The sequence below is a fragment of the Zingiber officinale genome, chromosome 10B, assembly GCF_018446385.1.
Source record: "Zingiber officinale cultivar Zhangliang chromosome 10B, Zo_v1.1, whole genome shotgun sequence".
NCBI classification, from domain to species: domain Eukaryota; kingdom Viridiplantae; phylum Streptophyta; class Magnoliopsida; order Zingiberales; family Zingiberaceae; genus Zingiber; species Zingiber officinale.
The window spans coordinates 4,555,658-4,578,034 of NC_056005.1; the positions used below are offsets into that span (position 1 = coordinate 4,555,658).

At 36.2% G+C, this 22,377-nt stretch overlaps 1 protein-coding gene across 1 annotated transcript; it reads left to right on the top strand.

Annotated features, from left to right (window-relative positions):
- The first annotated feature begins 3,560 nt into the window (after nucleotides 1-3,560).
- On the top strand, nucleotides 3,561-21,024 carry LOC122030392 (uncharacterized J domain-containing protein C3E7.11c-like). Its single transcript, XM_042589599.1, has 3 exons — nucleotides 3,561-3,932; nucleotides 20,485-20,582; nucleotides 20,763-21,024. The coding sequence occupies exons 1-3, from the start codon at nucleotides 3,561-3,563 to the stop codon at nucleotides 21,022-21,024; spliced, it is 732 nt and encodes a 243-aa protein (XP_042445533.1).
- Nucleotides 21,025-22,377: the final 1,353 nt, after the last annotated feature.

A 22,377-nucleotide genomic window follows, 5' to 3' on the forward strand; every position in this document is an offset into this window, starting at 1 on the left:
AGAACACCGCAATTTATAAATAATAAATACAAGTATGTATATTTTTGAGGCTGTGCCCCATTTTATCCGATAATTTGAAGAAATATTATACGCGGCTAGAAAATAATAATAATAATAAATTAGGAAATATTATACGAGGATAGTGGAAGAAGGAATTAATAATTTTATTGAATATCTTATGTATTTGTTAATATACATATTTTATTGGTCTCCTGCTGCTTGAGAATCAAATCATGCACTGGCCATGCTTGGGCCACGCATTGAGCTGTTGGGTCATTCACTGGATCATGCACCTTTCCTTAGAGCTAACCACATGCTACACAGCATATGGACATATATGTCACTGCGTGTCTTTTTGCCTACTGCTGCAAGCTGTTCCACTGTTGCGTATGTATAAAGGATAGGAGAACATATGTATAAAGGATATGAGAACATTTGAGAAGCCCTCTTCTGAATAAACCAATTCGACGATGACTACCACCGATAAACAAAATGTGATTGTGGCTTTAAACATGATCAGTATGTGAAAGTCTTACTGATGTTGAAAGCATAGCGCTGTTAAAGCATGGTTCCTTTGCTTTAAAGATTCTTTGCCCATACATGTTTGTTCGAGATAAGGTCTGTCTTTGCATTCTTTCACTCAATAATTTTATTGGGATGTCCCACTTTGCTGTGAATAACATGACCTTCTAGAAATGACAGTTTAGACATTTCTTCTCTCGATAAGGTTTGAGCAGTAGTAAACGTGGAAACACAGTTTAATTCTAATTTAACCTTGAAAAAAAATTTAAAAAAAATAGACACTGGCGAAGGAGATTGGTTGCTAAATTAGCCCGGGAAGAAAAGAAAGGAAGATAGCCCGGGCCGGGATTATAAGATTTTTAGCTCTGCTATTGGGTAGAGGGATTTTTTTTCTTTACAAAATTTTATGCGATATGTAGACTTAAAATCAACCACTAAGAAAAACAGAAATGTGGCATACTTGAGACGCACTTTATGCTTCTTTTTGAGAACTTAGTGTTTCAGAGCATAATCTGACCAACTGTGTATGTTTTTGCTAATTATTTCTGATCATACAGGAAACACCTACTCTGGAGATGCTCTATGCAACTAAGGGGACGTTTAATTTAAGGGAATAGGAGTAGAGAATGGAAATGAGAATCATTGATTGTCATTGTTAATGTTTGGATTATAAAAATAGGAATGCAAATAAGGGAATTAATCCTTGAAATTGGGTAATAACTCATTTTCATGTACCTCCCTTCAATGAGTCATTACCATATTTTCATCAATCAAAATATTTCCTTATTCCAAAAATACCCTTGACCTAAAACTAAAATTTTCTTCCTTAATATCAAATATCAAAATATATTTATTTATTTTTTCCTTCATATCACTTTTCTCTCCTTGTTCTTTCTCATCATATTTTTTCTCTCATAATTTTATCACACACTTTCCCTCTCCTTAATCTCTCTTATCATACTCTCTTTCCTCTTTTTTTTCTCATTACAATTTCTCTCTCATCATACTTTCTCTCTCTTCAATCTCTTCCATCGCACTCTCTTTATTCTTTTTTTCTCATCATACTTTCTCTCTCATCATACTTTCTCTCTCCTCAATTTCTCATCACATTTTCGCTCTCATCACACTTTCTCTTTCCTCAATCTCTCTTGTCACACTCCCTCCTTTTTTTTCCTCAACACACTTTCTCTCTCATCATACTTTCTCCCTCATCATACTTTCTCTCCCCTCAATCTCTCCCGTCACACTCACTGTTCTCTTTTTTTCTCATTACACTTTCTCTTTCATCATACTTTCTCTCTCACCATACTTTCTCTCTCCTCACACTCTCTCCTTATTTTTTCTCATTATATTTTCTCTCTCATCACGCTCTCTCCTATCACACTCTCTTTTCTCATTTTCTCTCATGGCACTTTCTCTCTCATCGTACTTTCTCTCTCATCATTCTCTTTCATCATATTTTTCTCTCACATTCATCTTTCTCTCCCATCTAATTTTTTCTCTTATTTTCTTCAAGGATAAAAAAGAAAATTTTGATTTATTCCGATAGAAAATATGCAACTAACCAAACATTATTTTTAAGAGTCATATTCATGCTCATACTCATTCCCATTCCACAATACAATGATTCCCATTCCGATTCCTATTCCTAGAAAAGAACCAAACGTCCCCTAAATGAAAAGGCAAGCCACATTTCTTGTTGACTGTGTTTGATCTTAATTATCTTCGTCTATAATGCTCAAAATAAATTAAAGAGAAGTAATTTTTGTAAGAGGTCTCTTTTCGGTCATTAATTTTGCAGCAGTCTGTAGCTAAAGAGTCTCTCAATTATAAAACTGTGAGGAACATGTTACATGTATTCCATCATCTGTGGTCTTATAACTTGAAATTTCATGTATTGACGATTGATTTTGATCAATTAATGCAAAGGAAGAGAAATTTTTCTCAACGTGTTGATAATGGCAAGATTGGAGATGTGCTCTGCTAAGATTAAGACAAAAGGTGATGAAATTTATTCTGATGTCCGGATGTTCAAACAACTCATTTAATTTCTCTCTTTCAGTTATTGTTTAGTTCATAATAACTGGACACGACTAAGTGGACAACCGGCCTCTCTATTAATTATCTTTTTTTTAAAAAAAAAATCTTTTCTTGTTTTACTTGATTAAAAATTTCGAGTCTGCTGTTCAATGCCAGGCGCCACAAGACCACGTACAAATGGTGGCAGGTGACTTCTCCATAGCATTGATTTGGGTCTAGTAAGTGAAAGGCTTCTTCATGGTTCCATATGAACATTGACTCTTCCTCTATGTAGATATCCAGACAAACGGATAACAATATCCTCAAACAAATTAGAATGAAGATTAGATTTGCGTCGTCTACTGCGTAAATAATGCACCTGAACAGATTGAATGACATCATCTCCGTTATGGCACCATGGCCGGCCATTGTCCCCATTCCTCTTCCCAATTAAGAACACAGCTGATTAATTAGGTAATGGAAGAAAAAAATTAGTTTAGCTAATAAAGTAGTCTTTTAGTGAAGGGGGCAGGAACTTTCTTTCATGAGCTTTTGGTCTGTATAAAAAAATTATTTAGTTCCTCATAATTAGGCTTTTTTTTTTTCATTTTGTTTCTCTAATCGAATACTATATCTTATCCTCAATATATAATTTACAACATAAAAACAAAATATTCATGTCTCTATCAATGCTAACTAAGAGGAGCTATTCATAAATGTGCACGCATGAGATGATCAAAATAATTTACTTTAAATATGCATTTTGATACTAACAAATATTTAGTGTAATGATAAATGCATTAAATTTGGAGCTTTTTTTGTTATCGTTAAAAGTTTAAATCTATATAACAGTGCATTTTGATCCTGCATGGATAGTGACAACAGACAAGAACCAAGTCGCTCGTCGACTGACATTTGGAAATTAGTGTTATATTTCCACAATTGTCTTTAAAAGGCACCTTTCTCTGCCGAATGTTGCGTTCATCGAGTGGTCACATAGCTCTGTGCTTCACACTGTCATGGCCACTGGCGCTCTGCTTTATGGCAATCTGATGACACCGAGTATGAATGCAAGGTCGCCCGCAGCTTGCAGAGCGAGCAAGAACTTGTACCAAGTGCTGGCGCTCGAGCCGGAGAACGTCGACGGGGTCGAGGCGGTCAAGAGAGCCTACCGGAGTATGGCGCGGCGCCACCACCCGGACGTGTGCCCGCTGACGGGGAAGGAGGAGGCGACGAGACTGTTCATTGAGATCAAGAAGGCGTACGACGTGCTATCCAACCCCGTGCTGCGGGAGAAGTACGACCACCAGTTGGGGCTGCCGGATCTAGCGGCGGATAGGGAGCAAGAGAAGAGGAGAGTGCTGTTTCCGAGGGAGGTGTGGATGGAGCAGGTTCAGGAACTGAAGGGGAGGTCGAGGAGACGAGCGAAGAAGAAGGAGATGGGTGCTTTGAAAAATTCTGAAATTAAAAAAAAACCAAAAAAAACGTTTTTTCTTTTGAATGATTTTGATGAGAACAGTTAATAATTTACAGCTGAATGCATAAGCTAAGAGCTATATAATAACTAAGATATGATTTTCAGTAACTTTCAGTTTCATATATCCTATAAACATGGAAATTTTTGTTTTGTAATTATGGGACTACATATCTTACAAGTGGATTGCAGACATCAATAAGGTGAGCCTTTGACGGTTGAAGTTTGTGAGACGTCGTTGATGTTTTTTGTAAATATAGAAGATGCTTAATCCACCAGATTTTTTTTTTTTTAAAGTTCAACTGCACCAACCATGCCATGTAGGCTAAGTAGTTTTGACCTCCCTCGGCAGTCAGAACTCGTTCCAGTGAACCCGGGGATCTAAGTAAGTTCTGTTAGATATACGTGAATGGAAAAAGGTTACATGTAAAAAGTTCCACTTGCAGGAGATTTTAATGTCATGTTATGAGTTATAAGGTATATCTAATTTATTAATACAAGCATACTGTAGTTAGGAATAAATACACGAAAAAAGATTCTCTCATACACATGAGCTTGTAGGGATTGTAAATTTAGGACCTAAATTATACTGATCCAAAATTTATACACATCAACAAAAGTTATCCAGATTAATAAATTTGTATTTTACCACGTGATTTTTTTTTTTTTTTGTTAGTTGCTCAAAGGTAACAAAATTCATATCTCTGGACATTTTCAATCGGAGAGGCTAATGACAATAAATGGCATTAATTCATCCATTTGAATGCTACAAAAGTCTAAACTCCAATATTAGGAGGTTGTGACCAAGAACAAAGAGAGACCGAAAAAAGTAAGTAAAGATTTTCCTCCACTTTCCTTTTCCCAATTCTGCTCTCCATCATGCATTTTCGCTCGGTATAGTTTATCCATGACAGTAATTCAGATATTTTTTAAGTTCATCACGAACAATCAGTATTTGGTTATGTACATATTTCTACCATAGTATCCTGGGAAATGGACAACCATCATAACTTCGAAGTATAATCAAGAAGGATGAATATGTTTTAAGGAAATTGCATCATGCAAGCCTCGACAACTCTTTCATCCAACCTCGCCACTCTGACTTGATAGTTAGCAACTTGGCACTCGACCAACTCGACACTCGGGTGGCTCGGCAGCTCGGCCAACTCAGTCACTCGATAGTTGGCTAACTCGGCAGTTGACTAACTCAGCACTTGGCCAACTCGACACTCAAGTGACTTAGTAGCTCGACCAACTTAGTGACTTGGCAGTTAGTTGACTCGACACTCAGTGCCTTGGCAACTCAACCAACTTAGTCACTTGACAATTGACTAACTTGACAATCGGTAGTCAACAATCGCAAATACAAGGTAGCCAAGTTTTCCAACTCGCTCAGTCATCTCAAATAGTTCTTCCTTTCTTGCTTAGTAGCATAAGATTATCATCTCAGGTTCATCTCAACATGTATAAAGTTGATTTTTGAAGTAGATTTTGATTCAACAACTATTCCTGCAATCTCCGATAAATAATTTTCATTATGGAAGATTGTTCAACAATCTTAAAACAGACTCATTTCTGTTGAGATGACCATGAAAAGTGTTGAGGTGGAATCACCCTAATTGGAAATATTTCAATCAATCACGAGAAAAGGCCAGAGAAGTATTCTGGGTTGAACTTCAAACGATGGTAACAAAAAATGCTCTTCTATCTGACAACACTGAATTTGGTTTGGTTCATAGTCGAAAAACCTCCCAAGTACGCTGAGAATGCTATTGATATCTAAATCATCAGTATAGTAGAGGCATTACCTCATTCTGAGTTCATATGTCAAAACTACATCCTCGCCTTTTTTTGTTGACTTGTTGTATATTGCGTATATAACAAAGAGAACGACTAAAGAGTCGTGGAGTGCCTAGGTAAGAAATACAAGATGGAAAATACGAGGGCTAAGAAGGTTATCATGGGCTGATTCTTAGACTACAAGATGGTTGATTCCAAGACTATGATCAACCAAGTCCATAAACTTCAGGTGATCTTGAATAAGATTCATTCAGAAGGTATAGTTCTGAGTGAAATGCTTTAAGTGACTGCTATTATTGAGAATTTGTCTCCCGGATGAAAGGACTTCAATAACTACCTGAAACACAAGCAGAAGGAGATGAACATAAAAGAACTCATTGTTAGACTTCGAATTAAGGAAGACAAAAATAGTTTCAAAAGAAAGTTATTCTCTCAAGTTACTATGAAAGCCAATGTGGTCAAGCACTATCAAAACTTGAAACAAAAGAATCCTAAGTCTTCCAAAATGAGACTAGATAAGGCATAAGAAAAATAAAGTTTTCTAAGAAGTGCTTCAACTCTTACCTAGCCGGTCACAAATCTTTAGAGTGCAAAAAGCTGAAGAAGAAGTAGGAGACCAACCTGAACAAAGAACATGAATGACCTTTGCACCATGGTCTATGAACTAAACTTGGTGGGTTCAGATCCACGACAATAGTGGATTGATATCGATACCACCAAACATATATGCTGCAACAAGAAACTATACCACAACTTTAAAAAAAAAATCAAAGATTAGGATAAATTATTCATAGGGAACTCAGAAACCTTAGATATCCTAGGCCAAGGAAAAGTTGTGCTAAAATGATCTCAGGCAAGGTGCTCACTATGAACAAAGTGTTGTATGTTCCAGAGATTCGAAAGAATCTAGTGTTTGGATCATTGTTAAGTAAACATGACTTTTCCATTATTTTTGAGTTGGACAGAGTTGTTCTATAAAAAAATAGTATTTTTAAAAAAGGATTATGTAATTGATGAGCTAGTCAAGTTCAGTGTAATGGCTATTAGGCCTAAAGTTAATAAAATTAAAAGCTCTTCCATTTATATGATTGACTCTTAGTATTTGCGGTATGGTATATTATAACATGTTAACTACGATGCATTATGTAGATTAATTAACATGCAAAGTATACCTACATTTCACTTTGACCCGAAATACAAGTGTGAGATTTGTGTTAAAGTAAAAAATGATAAGGGCATCCTTTCAATATGTTGAAAATGAACCACTTAGTCTAATTTACAAACGTGTGTGAACTAAAAGGTACATCGACACGAGATGAAAATAAGTACTTTATCACCTTTGTAAATGATAACACAATATATTATAATGTATATCTTCTCAAAAGTAAGGATGAAGTTATGGAGAAATTTGTTCTCTATAAGAATGAGGTTAAAAACCAACTTAATAAAAAGATTAAGGTAATTCAAATTGACTGGGACAGTAAATATGTATCATTGTTTGTTGAGTTGTGTGTTAAACATGGAATTTGACACGAAACAATAGTTTCTTATACTCTTGGTAAAATGAAGTTGCTGAGCAGAAAAATCACACTCTAAAGGAGATTATGAATGTTCTTCTGTTGAGCTCTAAACTACATGAGTTCATTTGGGAGAAGCTGTGTTAACAGCTAATTATCTTTTAAATAAGATGCCCTGAAAGAAAATAAATAAGAGCCCTTATGAGTTATGGAATGGAAGATAATCGTCTTATAAATATTTATGAATGTGACGGTGTCTTGTTAAAGTTTTAGTGTCTGATCTGAAAAAGATTAAGATAGGACCAAAAATTATTGATTGAATATTTATTGGATATGCACATAATAGTAGTGCGTATTAGTTTTTTTGTATATGCGACACAAATATCGGATATACACAAGAATTTGATAATAGAATCAAGAAATATCTCATTCTTTGAGTATGTTTTTTCGTATAAGACTTGAGAGGAAACAAGTTCTTCAAAATATACATTTAAAACATAGGAGTAAGAAGAAGATGATGAACCAATGGAGGATGAGTTTAGATAAAGTAAAAGAATTTAGGTGGAAAAATCCTATGGAACAAATTTATCACTTTCATATTAGAAAATGTGCCCCAAAGTTATTCAGAAGCAATAAGCTCTTCTGATTGACCTACTAGAAAGAGATAATTACATTTGAGATAAACTTTATCTTGCAAAATCACACTTGAGAACTTGTGGATCTTTCTTAGGGAAGTAAACCACTAGGTGCAAATGGATCTTCAAAAAAAAATTATATGGCACAATTGATGAGTATAAGGCTAGATTGATAATTAAAGGTTACTGACATGTAGAAAACCTTGATTACTTTAATACATATTCTCATGTGTTGAAAATAATTTTCATTAGAGTATTGTTGGCTATTATTGCTTTATAGAATCTAGAAATATATCAGATGGATATAAAGACAATATTTTCAAATGGGCATTTATAAGAGAAAATCTACATGAAATAACCTGGAAGGTTTTCCATCCTAGGACAGAAAAACATAGTTTCTAGATTGGTGAAGTCATTTTACAGCTTGAAACAAGCACCAAAATAGTGACAAAAAATTTGATAATGCCATAAAGAAATGTGGATCCAAAATCAATGAATATAATAAATCTGTCTACATGAAAACTACATAGACTAACTATATCGTCTTGTGCCTATATGTATATGACATTCTTATCATTGAGAATAATAATATAATAATCAAATCTACTAAAGATATGTTGAACTCAAGATTTGATATGAAAGACATGGGTCTAGCGAATGTGATTTTAAATATTAACATTCTTAAAACACTAGAAAGACTTATTCTTAGGCAGTCTCATTATTTGGATAAAATTATTGAGAAATTCACCAAAGGTGATTCTATGTTGGCATGAATGCTGATAGATACGAGCTAATATCTATCAAAGAATCGAGAAGAAAGTATCTCTCAAATATAATACTCTTGAGTGATTGGAAATCTAATATACCTAATAAGTTATATATACATGACTAGACTTAGTGATGTTGGATAGGATAATGATTATCTTACGAGCTAATAAGAAGAGGGAATTGAGGAGAAGTCAAGAATGAGAAACCGTCGAAAATAAATAGAAACCTATCATTCTCTAAGTTTTTACTAAAAAAAGGAAACTTTATTAAGAATAGAGGATCATCCTCAAACCACTAAATAAGACACTTACTATATAAACCCCAAACCATAAATACTCGATATACTAAAAATACCCTAAATATCATAAAAATAGAAATTACTAAAAATAATAATAATAATATGTTTGGAATTTTTTTGAAAAGGTACTAAATGGTGTTTTTTTAGACCTGAAACTTGTATGTTATTGGTTCCACCCTATAACAAACGTAGATCTTTGAAAAAGCTATGTGTGAGCCAAACAGAGTCTTACTTCGATATCTGAATCAAAAGATATGAACCATTAAAGATTGGATCCTCCTATGTTGGTTTTACATCACTTAGCCTATATAGTAAGTAAACTGAGTAAATACATGAGTAATCCTGATGTTGAGCGCTGGAAAGGAATAAAGAGAAAACTATACTTAAGATATACTCATAAATATGAACTGCACTATATTAGATATCCCTCTATGATCGAAGGATACAATAATATGAATTGGATATCTAACATGAAAGACTCGAAATCTATAAGTGGATATGTATTCACTTTGGGAAGTATAACCATTTTGTGGAATCTTCTACGCATACTGACATAACCAGATCCATGATAAATTCTGAGTTTGTATCTTTTGACAATTATAGTGAAAAGGTTGAATAACTATAATAATTCTTAAAAGAAGTTCCTAAATGACTGAAACATGTGCCAACAACTTATATATATTGTGATATTTAATCAACAATTGATCAGACACGAAGCCATTTATATAATGGTAAGTCTAGATATATGCATCGTAAACATAATACTATGAGACAACTACTCTCAACGGGAGTTATCACGAATTACTATGTAAAGTCAAAAGATAACCTAGCAGATCTGTTAACTAAAGAGTTAAATTGGGAGTTAATTACAAACTCATCGTGAGGGATGAGTTTGATGATAATGGAAAATATTGGTGCAAAAAAAACTCAATTTTTCCAGACTAGAGATCTCAAGAACTTGATTTAATGGGACAACCTAACTGTACTACTAAGTGAGAGAACTATCCAATGAAAAGATTGAAGTTAAGCATACGACTTTTAATGATCCAATGAAGTAATATGGAATACTCTTAAAAGATCACTTATGCAGGAAATAAGTAGGGTCGCTTCAAAGAAAATTTAAGGCACAATTCTTAGAATCTCTTACAAAACAAGGTGTGTTCATGGCCAAGAACGGACACACTCATGAGAACTTAGTTGTATTAGGGAAAGTCATGGGTGAGATATATCAATACTTACACTGATGATAGAATAGTTCAAAGACATCATGTCTACTGTCAACCAGTAAATAAACAGATCTTCACAAGGGAATGTGTTGGATTGAGATGCACATGAAGTGGGGGTGAATCCCATGATTTTGAAAAGCTTGTCTTTTTCATTTTAAAAATAAGAGTACGCAGTAAAAAAAGAAATAGATAGAAATAAAAAAAGGCACAAACACAAGGACTTACTTGGTTCGGAGCATTCGATGACTCCTATTCCAAGACTCAGGTCCTGTAGATCTATCGATAAGTAATTCACTAAATGCCTCTTCTGGAACTGCCGAAAGAGGGATTTTGTACAAAAGAGTCTGAAAAGTGTAACAGACTACATTTTCCGTTTACAGAAATTAAGAACGGAAATATATTATGTTACCAAACACTTTCTTAGATGGTCTGCTTGAGCTTGGTGTTTAGACAACTTTTCGATGACAATCGGGCTTAGTAGAGTCGCAACAGGGCAATAACAGGAAGCTGGAGCAGTTGGAAAGCCAAATCGGGTGCGTAAGAGCTCATGTAGAAGTTGATTCTTGAAGCTTGGTCGAGATACCCCTATAAAGGGTGTGGAAGGCACCTTCTATAGCCTTGAAGGTGCCTCCAACCTATAAAGTTTGATCCTAAACTTCTTGCTCCTTATTTGCGATGAAATTTGAAGTTTATTCTGCGGAAAGTGCCTTCCATAGCACCAAAGGCGCCTTCCAATGCTTGCAGGTGCCTCAGGTACTGTTCACCTAAGGTCATTTTGCTCCTTTTACCCTGCAAAAAGTGTGAGTCCAATAACCTGCAAGACAATGTTAGCATAGTAAAATAATGAGTACTAATTAGATCTTGTCTCCCCGAGGCCAGGATCTAGTCAAGGTCTCAATTTAGATTTCTAAAATAGGATTAAATTGGACCGACGCCTACTATCCCTTCGAATGGGGATGCCCCCTCACTTAGTCACTCTCCTCCAGTGACTTACCTCTACTTACCAGGTGTAGAGTTATCTTTCAGAATCACACATCTAAACTTCAGGAATCAAACATCCCGACCTACTAGAATCGCACATCCGATCTTCTTCAATCGGGAATTACACATCCTGACCTATCAAAATCGCACATCTGGTTTTCTCTAATTAGGAATCGGACATTCTGACTCTTTCTAGAATCCCACATTTGAACTTCAACCTCTTAGGAATTGAGCATCCCAACTTGTCAGAATCACACATTCAGTCTTCAACCAATTAGAAATCGAACATCCTAACTAGGGTTAGTCAACCCTGCACACTCGGTAATAAGGTTAAATCGCAACATGTCTAACTTTAACTTATTTGACATTCATCAAAACTCAGGTTTGACTATTGGTGTAAATTTCACCAATAATCTTCCCCTTTTTAATATAATGATAACTTGAGTTAAAGTTAGAAAAATAATTAAAGTTAGATAAATAATACAGAAGCAATAGCAATAAAAATTAAGCAAGTTCTGTTTTATTCTCTTGAATATTTTAGAGTTAAGGTTTTCACGCTTTTAGTTTTTCATACGTAACCCTTTTTTCTTACATATTTCTTACTCTCCCCTTTTGGCCTTCATCAAAAAAATATGCAAGTAAGTATACCAAAATATGGAAACACATAAGTCAGTATAAACTTTTCAAAATTAAGCATAAAAATTTGTAATTTAATTGTAAGGAGGAGTTTAGTGCTTGAAAAATTTCTACTTAATTTTGAAAAAACTTTTAAAATTCATAACAAGTTTTAAAAGCTAACTTTTGCAAAATATTTTTCAAACTAACTTTTCAAAACATTTGAAGAGTGGGTTGCAAAATTCTTTTCAACATAATTTTTAAAATAAGGTTTTTCAACCAAAACAATTTCTAAGAATTTGATAGAGATATTTTCAAAATAATTTTAAACAGGAGTTTTTAAACTTAGAAATATTTTCAAAATACTTTAAACAAGAGTTTTTAACTTAGAAATATTTTCAAAATATATTAAACAAGAGTTTTTAACTTAGAAAAATTTTCAAAATACTTTAAACAAGAGTTTTTAACTTAGAAATATTTTTAAAATACGTTAAACAAGAGTTTTTAACTTAGAAATATTTTTAAAATACTTTAAGTTACTTTGAGAAAAAAAAATTCTAAGTAAAAATAATTTTCAAATACAATTTTTAAATTCAAAAATAGAAAAATATATTTTTAAAATTATTCTTCAAATGTCCTCCTCCTAAACGTGATATTATTTAAGAAAAATGTTTACCTAGAAATTATCCTTAAATGTCTAACTGTTAGTTACTAACTAACTATAAGAAGAAAGCAGTGTTCACTTGGTTAGTCAAGTTAAGTAAATGTATCCAGTTAGTGTTTGACTAAAATGGATTACTTAACTTGATCATTGTCATTTTGGTATTTTTTTTTACCTAGACTTGTATTGATGCACTGATATAAGCATCTGAAGTTCAGGTAGTAAGCCTATGTATCTCACGTCGTTCTAAGTTTGTGAATATACAATCAAGGTGTTAGGACCCTTGGTGGCCGACTAGAGAGGAGTGAATAGCCGCTACACAAATTAAGCAAACGAACCTTTCTACACTTATAACTTAATTAAAATAACAGTTGCATAAGAGAAATACTAAAGAGACTGAAAGACAGAGGCACACAGGTTTACTTTGTTATAACCGGGGAGGTTGTTAATTCAAGGCAGATGAAATTGCACTATTTTCTCCTAAAGATGGAGAAGCCTCTTTACATTAATGAAAGCACAAAAAGATGAAGCAAAATAGAAAAGAAAGTGTGTACAAGTGTTGCTTGGATATTTCTTGTTCTTATTAGCTTCTAGGAGCAGGGCTGCTTATATAACCTTGCTCGGGGTGCTTGGAAGGGTTCCAGGCGCCTGGAATAGGATAAAACTTTATCCTTGACGTAACGGTACATGCCACATCGAGTTTAGCTAAAACTTGGGTTCCAGGTGTCCCGACCTGGTCCGGGCGCCCCGAGCACCAAAAGTCAACATTTTATTGACTTTCGGTCCCGATCTCCTGCTCCGATTTCGCTTGCATCGGTCCAAGTCTTCCGCTCCAGCTCCGTTCGCTTGGGTGATTTCGTCCATCCGGAATAGGGCTCACCCGAACCTAACTTCCGGCCTTCTCCTCGAGCAAGCTTCTGCTCCGACTTCTTGTCCCTTGGAATCGTCGCGTGCTTCCTTCTCATTTGCCAGCATACTCTTCCACATCATTTCGCCCCTCGGACAGCTGCATCTTTTGCTCCTTGATCAATCTTCCTCTCTAGCTTCTCGTCCCTTGGAAACACCGCACGCGCCCTTCTCATCCGCTGGTGTAATGTTCCATAGCACCTCGTCCCTCAGATGCACCGAGCCCATCAGCTCTCTCTTGTGTCGTCCTTCTAGCTAGCTGCGTCTTTTGCTCGACTTCCTGTGCTCTTAAGTTCCTACACACTTAGACACAAGGTTAAGCACAACAGAACCTAACATAACTTGTTTAATCACATTAAAACTACCTTGGGGTACCAACACAAGGTAGATCTATTGTATTTGTGAGATGCTCAATTCCTAGATCTATAGGAATATGCTTTTTATGAATTTGATCTAGTCTAAGTTCAAAATCAATTTTGAAACACTAAGTAAATGTGAGTTTTTTAAGAATATAAGTAAAGAATTTACCCTAGAATTTGCAAACTATTTGAAAAAAAAATAAAAATAGCAGTCCTAGTCTAAAAATGAATTTCCTAGATTAGTCAAAGAAACGCGATAAAGAGTTACTAACTGTATAGATCAAGTCAACTAGATATACAATATATAACAGTGTACTAAAAATAATCAGGTGGAGGTGGGGGTTGCTCAGGCACTCGTATCGCTCGAAGGATAGACTATATCTGTATGTCTAGCTACCGAAATTCAATGGTCATCTCCACCCAGAGAGAGGTGAAACTCTCCAAGATTGACTACTGGATCTACGTGAAAGACTTCCCAAGTCGAGCAAGTCGGTCCTCAACGGAAAGTAAAGTTGATGGCTGGGTCGAGGTCGAGGTCGAGGGTTGGGTTAGAGAAGGTCCAAGGAGCTCCTCAACTATAAATGTCGGCAACTCCTCCCCCTCAACCAGAATGATGGGTGGAAATTTTTCTTCAGCCCCGTCTGGAACGTCTGACTGTGGTCCCACTCTCTAAGCTAGTCCCCCCTGAGCAGTGACATCTATATGCACTAATGCAAGCTGATGTTGACCAATCTCGTCATATGAGCTAAGGGAAGTGGATGTACCTTGGGTCATATCTACCCCTATAGTCGAAAATATATACGTCAAAATGTGACAATAAGGCATATAAACCTGCCGCCTAGTGATGAGACTGAATGCATGAATGACATTCTCGATGTCTAGACATTGGCACAGTGCATACAGGAAGAAAGAGTGGGAGGCTCGCATCATCACAACATTACGAGATGTGATCGGCAAAATACAGATGGTCAGAACTTGATATAGGAAATAGTCCTGAACCCAGAGAGAGAGAGACCTAAAGTCAGTCACAGTAGGTAGTCTCTCCTCCCTAAAAAAATGCATGTGGATAGTATTCAATGTTATATGGGAGTAGATCTCGCTAAATGGCAAGTCCCTACTAGGGTAACACAAAAAAAAAAATAGGCAGACTTTCTAAGTCCTAAGCTATCATACAATAGAGTGGGGAAGAAGCTAATGCCCTTTCCACCAACTCTAGTGGAGTAAATCAAATCATCAATCTTAACCAGATTATTATAAAACTGGCACAAGTCTAGGTTAACTGAATGACTACAGTAAACTAACCTATCTAATTGGTAATAGTCAATGACTTCTATAATGGGGGCACAATATCGGGTGAAAAAGGACATACTCAAAAACCTAAATTTAAGTGTAATATATGCATGCTATAGAAAATCTAGCCTAAGTTGCTCAGTGAAAAATCTAGCATCAGTAAATGGGGTACTGCTCGAGTTAGGAGTAACATTTCATCATTTCCTAAAGTAGCACAATAGCGTATACACATAAAAATTTATAAAAGAAACATAGAAATAGCCAAAACTAACTAGATAGATTGAGATAGGGTATATCGAGAACGCATTGTTGATGTTTGAGAGGAAAAGAGGAAGAAAATGGTGAAGATTCGCTAATGGAAGGTGCTTTAAACAAGAGGAAAACACGAACAGAGTTTGCCTTTATTCGCTGTGTAAAGTTAGGTTGAAGGCACCTTCAGTTTGATGGAAGGCGCCTTTCATGCGCGATGGAGGGTGCCTTTAACCAATTGAAGGCGCCTTCAGTCGGTTAGGATGAGATTTTTCCCACCCTTCCGAGGGCGCCTCCGATTGTATCAAAGGCGCCTTCGGTGGTGATAATAGTATCAAATTTTTTTGTTAGGAGTTTAATTTTTTAATTAATTTAATTTGAATTTTAATTTGAATTTAAATTTGATTTTAATTTGAGTTTTAATTTAAATTTTAATTTAATTTTAATTTAATTTGAATTTCATTTTAATTCTTAGTCGTCTCACCCAATCTATATTTTCAATTAGGGAATCCTATAATTTTATACAATAAGTTAGGTTAAAATTCAGGATTTGGTTTAACTAGTATTAGATTCAAGTTTAGCTTTAGGTTCAACAAACATGTATTTTTTTTAGATAAACTTCTAAGCTGTCGTAAGTCATCTGGACATCATTAGAGTAACCACACCTTCAAAATTTTCTAAATAGTCCTATCCACTGAACTTAATTTAAAACTTTGGTCTAACCAGTTAGGATTAGTAAGAGATAGTTTCAGTTAGTTTCACTAAGCCAAATGCATCAAATCAAAATCATATCTTCCTAGATATGCATAGACAGAACTTTCCTAACCTACTATCATTCAAAACTTCTCCAGTATTGTTTACCAAGTTAAACTTTTGTCCCTTTTTAATCTAGTCTTAATTACCCAACCGGGTAAATTATTATTTTTGGAGGTGCCAACTTTCTTTGGAGTCTCCCCTGAATTATTGGACTTTGGGTTTAGATTTTTGGTTTATGTCAATTTACTTTATAGCTATAATAAACTTGGTTATAGTTTAAGTTTACATTAATCTTGTTTAATTTGGGTTTATTTGATTTTAGGTTTGAATTTATTTTTGGATATTTAATTTTTGAGATCGAGAGTGATTTATTTGGTTTATTTAGATTTATATAGTAAATTTTATCTTTTGGTATATGGTATTGATTGAGTCCTACTTGTGTGGTTAGGCACACTTTCGGAACCTAAGCTTTAGTTAATTTTGAATTTTGAGTTATCATTAAAAATGATTTGTATTTTATGTTGGGTTTATATCCGAGTTTGAATTTGTTGTACATCGCTCTTTGGGAACCAAGCATCATGTTTAGGTATTTGGTTCCCGAGGTAAACTTTTTCAACTGCCCTTTGAGCTCGTTGACTTGACTTTTCAAGACAGAGTTTTCTTTCTCAAATTTTGTAACTTAAGTTGAACCTTTGTCTTGAACTTGGCTAGTCACGGAGTTCATGTTCAGATGTTCCTTAAGGATGTTATTTTCCTTTAGGACTTGTTTAGTGTGTTCATCGATTTTAATTAATATTTTATTTAGGCAAGCAATTACTTTAAATGAATTTATGCTGATAAAGGAATTTATCTCGGGTCGGTCTGACTCGGATGAAGATTCGTGGCTCGACTCGTATTCAGACTCATCTTTTTGTCTGATTCACCTCTGGTTGTCATCAGTGTGAGGTAGCTTGCTTTCTTCGGTTCATTTGCTCCTAATCCATCTAAAGACTCGCCCTAAGTCTCTTTTAGTGTTTCTTTTGCTTTGTCTTTTTGACTTGGTCTTCGTTTGGGCATTCGTGTTTAAAATGCCCCTTCTTGTTACAGCCATAGCATGTGACATTTGCCTTTAAGTTGTTGGATGCAAACTTAGACATCTTCTTCATATCGCATTTGGTGAAGATTTTCTTACGTCTAGTGAACATCTTCCTTACCAGATTCACTAGTTGCTCTTCTTCGTCTGATTCTAATTTGGATTTAGTTTCAGCTTCGTGTTTAGTTCCCTTTGAAGTGCATGTAAGAAAAGCAATTCCTTTCTTTACCTTTGGGGTCGTTAGTTTGTTCGTGTAGTTCAAGTTCATAAAATAGTTCATCTAATTTTAACTTGGAGAGATTCATCGAAACCTTATAGGCATCTATAATTGGTGCTCATACTGCGTTCCAAGGAAACGAGTTAAGAACGTATCTTATTATGTCTCAGTTTTTGATCTGGTGTCCAATTAGGTGAAGACTGTTGAGGATGTCCTTGATTTAAGCATAGAGCTTATTCATGGTTTCACCATCCTGCATTTTAATGTTGAATAATGAATTCAGAAGTAGGTCGTGTTTCATTTCCTTCGAATCGGGAGTTCCTTCATGTAACTCTATGAGCTTGTCCCATAGCTCCTTTGCATTCTCATGCAAGCCGACTCGGTTGAGTTTTTCTTTTGTGAGTCCGCACTGGATTGTGTTCAATACTTTGAAATTGATCTGGGCTTTCTCCTTATCTTCTGGACTCCATCTTTTTGAATCGAGTGGTATTTTTGTTGCTTTGTCTACAAGCGTATGGTACCCTCGCCAGATGATGAACCATTACTCAATGTCTGTCTTTAAGTAAACTTCCATTCTCTTCTTCCAGTATGGAAAGTCATTTTCATTGAAGAGAGAAGGACAAGCAAGCAAAGCTAAAGCCCTCAAGTTGGGGCATTTGATTGTTGAAAAAGAAAGTTAGAAGGAGGTACCAAGATTTGATCTTGGATTAGTAGTGTTTGAGAAAAAGAAATATATCAACGACTCGAGTGGTGTGGTATAAATTTTGAGTAAAAATCGAACAAGAAATAGTTATTTAAAAGGGCAAGTTCTACCAATTCAATTAAGATACAACAAACAAATTTTTTTAAAAAAATCGGTTCCCCCACCTTGATTGGTGGTTGCACCAATTCAGAGTAGAACCTTACTCTGATACCACTTGTTGGATTGAGATGCATGTAAGAGGAGAGGTGAATCACATGGTTTTGAAAAGCTTATCTTTTTTGTTTTAAAAACAATAGTACGCAGCGGAAAAAAATAGACAAAAATAAAAAACGGCACAAACACAAGGATTTACTTGGTTTGGAGCCTTTGGCGACTCCTACTCCAAGACTCATGTCCCATGGACCTATCGATGGGTAATTTACTAAAGGTCTCTTCCAGAACTGCCAGAAAAGGAGATTGAGTATAAAATGTTGGTGCGGGACGCATCCGACGATAGAACCTAAGTTTTGATAATGGCAAAGGGATTCAAAGTTAAGATTCCTTGTTATCTAACGCGCTTAAAACAAGGTTGCAGGAAAGTCCTAACTGCGGTTAGGCAAAAGAAATATCCTAAGGGGTGGTAACCCTAGGTGGAGAAAAATCCTAGGGGGAGATAACCCTAGGTCCTAGGGGTGGTAACCCTAAGTGGAGAAAAATCCTAGGAGGAGGTAACCCTAGGTCTTAGGGGGTGGTAACCCTAGGTGCAGGAGAAATCCTAAGGGGGGTAACCTTAGGTCCTAGGGGGTGGTAACCCTAGGTGGAGAAAACCCCTAGGGGGCGGTAACCCTAGGTCCTAGAAGGTGGTAACCCTAGGCAAAAAAGTCCAGCCGGTCTGGAAGACCAGACTGGCAAATAGGTATGCTCTCCTGAGTGGAGTAGGTGAGGATGCGTTCCCCGAAAGAGGGAACAGTAAGAGTCGGTTCGACCTAGGATTTCCGGTCGGAAATCCGAAGTCAGAACCGGACAATTCGATGACTGTCATACTTTATATTTATGATATTATGTGCTAACTTTATATTGCAGGGTATTTTTTGAACTAACGTATCTTGCAGGTACAAAGGAGCAACCTTAAGCCTCGGATGAACAGTGTCCGAGGTGCCTCCATGGAGCTTGGAGGCCCCTCGGGTGCAAAGGAGTAGAACTTGCACGCGGCAGAGCTGGAGGCGCCTCGGACTGAGCTGGAGGCGCCTTGGACTGGCATAGAGGCGCCTTTAAGTGGATCGGAGGAGAAGTTTTTAGCGTTAATCCACGCGGCTGACTCGGTAGCATGGAGGCGCCTTGGAAGGGGTTTGAGGCGCCTCAAGCAGGCTATTTAAGAAGGATTCGAGCAACACCTAATTCAATCACCTAAAAAGCGATCTTTCATCAACTTGTTGCTAACGAGACATTCCGATTGAGCTACAAGGAGACTCCAACGACCTAAAGTTGCGACTCTTTTAATTCTTGTTGTCGGTATACTTTTTCAATATTATTTTTGTAATAATCTCTTGTACATTTTGCACGATTATAGTATTGTCTAAAGTAAACACTCAACGAGCGTGGACCTTGAAGTAGGTGTCGTCCTAGGCTCCGAACCAAGTAAAATCTTGGTGTGCTCTTCTCTATTTGTATGTTTTGTTTTATTCCGCTGCATTACTCGTCGAGTTTTTCGAATCTGAAACGCGTGAAAGCCACTAGCGCTATTTACCCCCCCCCCTAGCGCGATCTCGATCCAACAATTGGTATCAGAGCGGGGTAGCTTCAATTTGGTGCAACCACCAATCAAGCAATTTTTCGTGGTGTCCTTTAAATTTTTCGGAGTCGATTGGAATTAGCATAATTGCTACATTCCAATCTATTTTTTCGTTCGAATCGATTTTTGCTCGAAGTTGGTGCAACACCACTCGAGTTCGCTTTTCTTTATTATACATCCCGCACTGCTAATCCAAAACCAAGTCTTGGAATAGATTTTTCTTTCTTTTCTTTGTGTGCAAGTTTTAAAATGGCGCTTCAAGAAGGTTATAGCACCGCTCGACCACCGCTCTTTACCGGAGATGATTTCGGGTACTGGAAGGGTCGGATGGAGGCGTATCTCCAAACTCATTTTGAAGTCTGGATGATCGTCAAAATCGAGCTCCAACTACCAACTGACGGCGCCGACAAGCAACTACCATACGAGGACTGGGACGCGACACTAATTAAAAGGGTAGAAGCAAACGCCAAGGCGACCTGCACCCTCCAATGTGAATTGACGAAGGAGGAACTGAACCGCGTCAGCCCATTCACGAGCGCCAAGGAGATGTGGGAGAAGCTGATCGAGTTTCACGAAGGAACGTCTGACACCAAGGTAAGCAAAAGAGATTTAATTCTCAATAAATTGTACAATATAAAATTGCAGGAAGGTGAGACGGCTAGCCCATTCCACACCCGGATCCAAGATCTCCTCAATGGACTTCATGCGATCGGACAAAAAGTGGAAAACCGCGACATAATCAGGTACTCTCTGAACGCTTTTCCAAGGAACACTTTGTGGGCATCCATGGTAGATGCTTACAAGGTTTCTAGGGACCTTTCTTCTATTAAATTAGATGAGTTATTCTATGAATTCAAGTTACATGAGCAGATTAATGCACGCCCAGTCGAAAAGGGTATAACTTTGGTTGTAGGTACCTGCAGATCACGTGAGTCAAAACCAAGGAGAAAAACCGAACCAAAATCAGAAGAAGAACCAGATTCAGATAACGACGATGACGATGACGAACTCACGATTGAGCTCGTCAACCTGGTGAAAAAGCTCTACAAGAAGAAGAAGGGCTTCAACAAAAAGAATGTCAGAAAAATCATTCAGTCCAAAGAAGCCCAACCAAAGGTAAAGTTTGAGGTGACATGCTACGGATGCAATCAGAAAGGGCACATCAAGGCGAACTGCCCGAACTAGAATAATCCAAAGAAACCAAGGAAGAAGAAGGCCCTGAAGGCTACCTGGGACGAGTCATCCTCAAAGGAGTCCGATGACGAAGAACTCGAGTAGACGAGTTTTCTCGCAATGACAGCCCGAGACTACATCAACGAATCAGGAAGCGAGGACGAGTCGGAAGCTGAGTCTGAGAGAAGCCACGGATCTGTATATGTTTCTGAAGGGCCAAACCCCATTGTAAGTACAAGTCGGTTATATAATTTAATTAATTACTTAATGCGTAAATTAGCTAAGTCAAATGTTCGGATCAAGTCGCTTCTAAGGAAGTAACATCCTTTAAAGAAGCGACTAATATCGAATCCTTGACTGACCCAGTTCAGACTGGAACCTCAACTCAAGTCCAAAAACTTGAGGAAGAGAATTCCAGCCTGAAAAGTCAAGTCAAGGATTTGAAGACTACATTGGAACAGTTTACACTGTGTTCCAAGAATCTTGACTTGATTCTTGGAAAACAGAAAGTCGTATACAATCGATCTGGAATTGGATTTAAAGCTAAAAAGAAATATCGATCTTATTTATCGCTTATTAACAGACCGAATCGTAAGATAGTCCAAGCATGGGTACCTAAGTCCAACTTGGTCAATCAAGTTGGATTTGGTCAATATTGGATTCCTAAGGATCAAGTACATTACCTTGATAAACCATATCGAGGCTATGATCTAGGGGGAACCAATAGAAAAACTATCTTAATAAATAAATAGAATTGTTTGATGATTATTTATTTAGTTTCCTGTTAATATGCATGGTTAGACTAAGATAGATTAAGGACCTAGGCATAATTTACACTTGTTCAATTAAACCTAGGGATTTCAAAAAGAAAATTAAATATGATATTTCTTTGAGCGGTTCTGTCTAGGAAGCGGTGGATGATCACATACCCAAGAAGGCCTAGTGTCTCGCCACAACCTGGGAACCAATCCTTGAAATACATATTTAATTGACTAATTGGAAAACCTAAGTTTAACTCAAATATAAATTAATCCATAGAAATAATCTAAATCAAAGATAACTATCTCACAAAAAACTACTTGAAGTTCCTTGATTGTTAACTTAGAATCGGATGAGATGGATTTAGATTAAACTTAGTTCTAATTAATCTAATTTAACTTAATTAATCGATTTAAACTTAATTAATCAATTTAAACTTAATTAATTAATTTCAAATTTGGATCTAGGCTAAACTTATTTAAAAATCTTTTTAAAACTTATTTAAAAATCTTTTTTAAAAACTTATTTAACAATCTTTTTTAAACTTACTTAAAAATCTTTTTAAAACTTATTTAAAAAAAATTTTCTTTAAAAAAAACTTATTTA

Excerpts from the sequence above, each read along its gene's own strand:
- LOC122030392 (XM_042589599.1), top strand. The coding sequence starts at position 3,561 with ATGGCCACTGGCGCTCTGCTTTATGGCAATCTGATGACACCGAGTATG. Across the intron at positions 3,933-20,484 it reads GGGAGGTGTGGATGGAGCAG|GAAGGTGAGACGGCTAGCCC; the intron begins GTTCAGGAACTG and ends ATAAAATTGCAG. Across the intron at positions 20,583-20,762 it reads GAAAACCGCGACATAATCAG|ATCACGTGAGTCAAAACCAA; the intron begins GTACTCTCTGAA and ends AGGTACCTGCAG.